Below are 6,610 nucleotides of genomic sequence, written 5' to 3' on the forward strand. Positions count from 1 at the left end.
AGATTTCACATTCCAGCTCTTTAAAAACTGAAGTCGGATTTGTCTTTGTTCCACAAATCGAATGAGTCTACTTTCCGAATGTGTCCAAATGTATTTACCTACTTATTATCTTGTCAGAACATGGTCGCTAACGTGACACCAAAACAAAAAAAGTACCAAAACAATTAGCACTTTTCTCTGCTGCCCGAGCTGCGACATCAAAAGCATTACTGGAAGTGCATTCTCCAGCTGGGATTCAAATCTTTCACCCCTCTGTCAGAGGCGGTGATGATGGGGGAAGTGGGGGGAAAGTCCCGCCCTGCCACCAGCCTCAGCACTGGCTGGACCAGCATCAGATTCAGGCGAGCTGTGAGCCAATGAAAGGAGGCGCAGATGCAAACAGAGGAGAAGACTTCTCAGACCGACCGCAGGGTTTTCCATCAGGATCCAGTTCTGATCTGCGAACATCACCTCTGCAGCGGGAAAATGGAAGCCAAAGTCACAGACTTCTCGGGGAAATGGAGAATGAAGTCTTCGGAAAACTTCGAGGAGCTCCTGAAAGCTCTGGGTGAGTTCACCGATTCAGAGCTTCTCATCTTCTTGGCACATTTTTTTCAACTTGCTGGTCTGCCTGTGCTGCAAAATCACAGCAAGGTTAATTACAAGCCACTTATTGTTTTATCATTCATAAAAAATGTGCTTGCATTGAACTGATCTTTAATAGTGATAAATTAAACTAAACTGGATTAACTGGATCTGATTCTAGTTATAATTGCAGTTGGCACGGACTGGACTGATTTACATGTTTGCTTTGTTGTGCGACACCTGGAAATGACTTACGATGAGAATCTGTGCTATGATAATAATAAAAATATGTAATTTAATTTTAAAAAGAAGAGGGACAACAAAAGGGAAGTCTCTCCATTTCAAACCCTTTTCATCTTCTCAATGAGATTATCAAGAAAAAGTCCACTTGGCTTTGAAGGAATCGAAACGGTCTAAGTCCAGGTCTAAGGTCAGGTGTGGGCCATCCGGTGGCATCCTTTATAAGCCTAAAGACAAACAGCCTGTGGACAAATGTTGGATTAGTCTCATCCAAAGCAGGGTCCTCCTCATGCGGTTGTAATTATAGCCAATGTAAACGGAACTAAGCCTTGACATGGGCCCCAGCAGCCAGCCAACTCTGAGCCCGACTTTCCCTTCGCTGCCTCCCCAAGGGCCCCTGGCTATGCTCTGTGTGTGTGTGTGTTTCCTTCTTTATGCAGCACAGCATGAGCAAATACGGTCCGAACGAGGCCAAATCAGCCAAAGCGTAAGGATCAGCTGCAGCAGTTTGCACAGATTTCACGTCACTCTTCGTTCATTCAAACTTCGTTCTGCTGAATTTCCTCGTTCTCCTCGGTCGCGTCGCCGACTCGGCCTTCCAGGCGCCAACCCACTGGTGCTGGGGGTCAAAGCACAAAGAGGCACGAGTACCTGAAATGTCATCCATTTTGGTCAAACCTTGATAAAACAAACAAAGCTTGCAGCCAGAGCATAATTATTACCATCCTTTATTTGGTTGTGGAGTCTTAGGCGAAGAGCCAACCTTTAAATGTTCGTTGAAGCCATCTGTTCATTGTATGCAAGAACTTCTTGAAAGTCTTTTGTCAAAGTTAACCCTCTCAGGCTCAAATTAAGTTTTAGTAACAAGAAAAATCAGATATGTTGTTGCAACGCCTGCCTTGAGAGGGTTAAAAGCTCCCTCAATAGATTTACGATTTATCTCCACAGAATGAGACTTGCATGAAGTTTTATGGGTGTGTTTTCTGTCTCTGTGTGACACATTTCGCTCTGAAATGCCTCCAGTTTTAATATTTGTTTGATACATGCGATGCCTTCCAAGGCCAGAAGCAGAAAATCCGTCCCAAATCACGACAGAACTCCCATTATTTTACAAACAGCGAATTAAAATGATGTCGCTTTGGAGTCTGTATTTGCGTGTGCTTTCAAAAAGGAGTCTTGGGTCAGAATCAGTCCAGAGTTGTGTGGGGTTTTTTTTTTTTTGTTGGCCCAAACATCGACTCAGCTCAGTTTCTGTCTCCTGCCGTCTCAGAGTCACATCATCTTTGACGTCTTCCTCACATTTGTTACATGAAAGAACAGCAAATCACGACAAAAGTGAAGCAGTCCACAAGCCACTTCTGCAAATGTTTTTTTTTGTTTTGTTTTGTTTTGTCTAAACATCATCCCAGAAAAAAACATCAAACAGTCCCACTTTTCTGTTTAGTTGTGTCAACGGCAGCTTTCTGTACGAGCTGAAACAACCAATCCAAGGCTTTTGGAAGCTGGTGTTGTAGTTTTTTGCTGCAGATAAAACAACTTTTCTCCCCAGCGCAGATCTAGTTCCTGCAGAGAGGATCGTGTTGTGGTAGACCATCATCTAACGCCGTGTTTTGCCTTCATTTTCTACCGTTTGCACCAACAATCGCAGCTTTTTCTCACTCTGTTTCTCTGTCTTGGCAACTCCTTCGTAGTTGAAACGTCTTGTTTAAATTAGGAGCACAAATTTTTAGTGTTTACCTTTAAAGTTCATCTCAGAGAACTCTCGTTTAATGACGCGTTAAGGAAACTTGACACAGTCGTCTCCTTTTTATCCAATAATCAGTTCAAGACAATGTTAGGACCTGCTCATCTGAACTGATAAACATTTACCGTCCTCAGAGGATGGCAAAATTTAGGTTTTAATGCTGTTTCTGTACATGGTGGTAAATAGGACCATCCCAGTTGTCATGTGTGTGTTTTTCCATTAGGCATGGGCTGGCAAGTATTATCTAAAGGTACAAACAGAGTCGCCGTGATGGATTACTCACCACAATAACATTCAAAACCACTGGCATGCACAGCTGTGATTACATTCATTCCACTCGTCGCGAATCATCCTCTGTTTGCGAATCGTTAGGCGTGAACGTGTTCCTGAGGAAGATCGCGGTGGCGGCGGCCTCCAGTCCGGCAGTGGAAATCACCCAGCAAGGAGAGACGCTCTCCATCAAGACCTCCACCAGTGTCCGCACCACCCATGTTTCCTTCACTGTGGGGCAGTCCTTCAGCGAGGCCACGGTGGATGGACGGCCCTGCACGGTGCACATCCCTTTTTTTTTATTTATTTCTTTACTATGTCATGAAGCATTCCTGTGTAATGCCGAAACATGCATACCAGAGTTTGCCCAAGGACAGCATAACTGGCCACGGTTCTGCACAAACGTAACATATGGAAACCATTTCAGTGCAGCTCCAGAGCTGGTTTGAGTCATAACGCTGAGATCTGGTCCTCATTTCTTTGTGCCGAATGAGTGATGTTCATTGTTCCTGACAGACCGTTAAAATATTTTCCCCAATTATAGCTATTGATGATCGGAGCCCAAAGCCAAACTTTGATAAACGAAAAAAAAAAAAAAAATCAAGTGTAAAAGCACTTCAGTGTTGTAAGTTATTCTTTTCATTTGATTCCCTGTAGAGTTTCCCTAAGTGGGAAACAGACCGAAAAATCAGCTGTGAACAAACCTTACAGAAAGGCGACGGGCCTAAAACAGCGTGGACCCGAGAGCTGACCAACGACGGAGAGCTCATACTGGTAATTATTGTCTATAAAGCGCTAATACACAACCTTAGAGAGAATTAAACCAATAAGATTTAGCCTGAAAGCTTCAGGGGGTGCCATGTCTCTAGGTTCCTGGGTTTACAGGGTCTTGTGTTTCTAAAATATTTATTTTTTCACCGTGGTCTTTAGTTTTTAGGGTTCCCAATGGGCCAGAATGTCTGCATCAAATGAAACACCTTCGTTCAATTATTTCCATATTTTCCAGGAAATTAAAAACACTCAAATATAAAGTGCTTTCAATTCGTTTGGTCCTGACTTTCAGGTCGTCCAGCTGGAAAATACATTTTGAAAAACTTTCCCCAGACCTTTATTCCAACATAAACAAGGGATCTGGGTCCAGATCAAACAAAACCATGATTTTTATTATTGCAGTGTGAGATTCTTAGAATGGTTCAGAATTTTAAAGTTTTGGAAGTCCCAGTAGGGGATGAACGGAACCAGAAAGAGGAGGTCGGGTTTTTATTTATCTTCTGCGACAGTCTACCTCACCTCAGCAGATTCTCCTGAAACAGCAGACAAGGCCTGAAGGATTACTTTCAGCCAACCTGCCTCCAAATCAATGAATGTCCACTTTAAAGGGAGACACACAGATCACACATAAATGAAGCTGTGTCCTTGCATTAGAAGTCAGATGGAACCAGAACAACAACATACAGTCTGATAAAAACATGAACCATAGATTTGAACATTAGTTCACCCTACACTGAACTATTGTTACCGTTTAAGTGAAATACTGCACTTATTAGGCTGTATTAAAATAACTTCAGATCAAATTAAATGTCGCTTTAAGACTTTAACCCTCTTGTTATGTTCAGGTTGAGTTTAGCCTATTTAGAGCTAAGCATTGTTCAAGTGCAACTTTCTATCATAGGACATTTTCAAATTAGTGAAGTGAAGTGAAATTTATTTATATAGCACTTTTCCGCAACACGGCGATTCAAAGTGCTTTACAACACAGAAACAACAATCAGGTACAGAATCAAATACAGCAAACATCATGGAAACATCATAATCAAATGTAGATCAATCATGTATAATCTAAATGACATCATGAAACTAAACATATCTAAACATGAGCTAAGACAGTCAAAATAGTAACTAAAATAATCTAAATAAAATCATGATAAAGTTAAAGCTGAACTAAACGACAATTAGGAATCTAACAATCTAACAATATCTAAAACATGAGCTAAGATAAACTAAACTAAATGTACAGGAAGGATAAATAAGCTAACATAAACTGAAACATGACAATGCTAAACTAAATTACACACAATATACAAAACTGGGAAATAATAAATAATGAACATTGTATTAAAAGCTATGGTGCTCATTCCAAGGAGCTGAAAGCTGATTTTGTCACGCTGAGGTGCTCATATAAACATACAGAGCATGAACGATAACACGAGAAAATATTATAATGCTCACAAATTACCAAAGTGTAAATTCAACAGCTCAGCTAAGCCTTTAAGCACGCTAATATATGGGGAAAAGCAATCAATGAGCTTGTTTAGGGGGATAAAATAATAAGGAATCATTTAAATAATACAGTTTATTTCTTTTAGGTTTCATTTAATAACAATCTGCTCTGGATAAAGTGTAGCAAATATTAAAAAAAATGAGACTTAAGGATGATAAGTCACTTCATTTTATTTTTATAGGTCCAGTTCACTTCTACAACTCCCTAAGATGATTTTTCATCTTGGGGCGCTGTACAAAAAATAACAAGTATTAATCATAAATCCTAAAGCCAAAAACATCTTGGGATAAATGCATGAATAAAAGAAGACAGAATAGGTGGATTTGAAGGTATGAACAAAGCCTTTATATGATTTAAACCCACAGCTGTCCAACTCATAACTCTGGAGAGTTGCATGATTTATCTTGTGATCGCTACAAAACCTAAGGCATGGAGAAATGTTTTCAACTCAACCAAAATGATGGGACAGCTGTTATTACCACTTCCAACATTTTTATTTTTTATATAATCCTCTGCATTTGAGCAAAGTCAAACATACTTGCTTTTACTTGCATGATTTATTCCAAAGACCAAACAAAATGTGTTGATTTTACCTCATCTTCGGAAAAAAATGCTTTGTGAGCTTTTATTTACTGTCCAAAAACACCCAAAGTTAAATTAATGCTCTTTTTGTTGTTTCTTTCAGACAATGACTGCCGGCGATGTTGTCTGCACCCGGGTTTACGAGAGGGAATGAGGACGTTTTCCCCCTTTGTGCTGTTACACAATACTTCTTCATGCATGGTTTACATTTACACAACTTGGTTGTTATTTTTTTGTTTTTCATCTTCATGTTCCTCCAAGACATCGGCCGTTCTTTAGGCCCTCTTCAAAGAAGGACTCTGTAACCATGTTATACATTCCTTAAAAGTGTCTTTTAACAGTGCGCTTTTGTTTTTTAATGATAATAAACTATTTTATATGAAACTACTGTTTATTTATTGCTTTTCAAGCTTTCCCCCTGCACCTTTTCTTCACTCATTGGCCTGTTTGCGTATCACCTTACGTTACTGCCTGTCGTTCTTATTCTCCACATCTCGTTCTCCTAATTATTCCAGTTTCTTGTCCTCTGCGTGCACTCTGTCATCAAAGCACGCTACAATATGTGCATGATTAGTAAGGAAGAAACTCCCGAAGACGGTTCATATTTTCTAAACTCTGTAATGAGAGACGCTTGGCGTGGATGAGGGGGGAAACAGGGAGTGGATGGAAAGGAAAACAAGTAAGAGAAGAGGTGAGTTTGACCATGAGAAAAGTATTTTATGGCATCGGGAGAGATTATTGTTCCTGTGTTCCAAGAAAGGGATCAAGAAATCTTTTTCACTTGATCTGATTTTTCACACAAGTATGAAAACTAGCAGGCCTCCTCTTGGACTGAGCTGCAAGATCAAAATAAAGATAATTTATGTGCACATTATGTACAGGTGTGTGATCATTTTAAGCTTTAAATGGTACTTTGGACAGTCCTCGAT

General features: G+C 40.1%; 1 protein-coding gene across 1 annotated transcript; it reads left to right on the forward strand.

Moving 5' to 3' along the window:
• Nucleotides 1–340: 340 nt before the first annotated feature.
• crabp2b (cellular retinoic acid binding protein 2, b) lies at nt 341–6,065 on the forward strand. The gene is made up of 4 exons (XM_017420241.3): nt 341–547; nt 2,921–3,099; nt 3,476–3,592; nt 5,785–6,065. Exons 1-4 carry the CDS (start codon nt 373–375, stop codon nt 5,833–5,835), a joined length of 522 nt encoding a protein of 173 aa, XP_017275730.1. The 5' UTR covers nt 341–372; the 3' UTR covers nt 5,836–6,065.
• Nucleotides 6,066–6,610: the final 545 nt, after the last annotated feature.

The sequence above is a fragment of the Kryptolebias marmoratus genome, linkage group LG5 (genome assembly GCF_001649575.2).
Source record: "Kryptolebias marmoratus isolate JLee-2015 linkage group LG5, ASM164957v2, whole genome shotgun sequence".
Classification (NCBI taxonomy): Eukaryota; Metazoa; Chordata; class Actinopteri; order Cyprinodontiformes; family Rivulidae; genus Kryptolebias; species Kryptolebias marmoratus.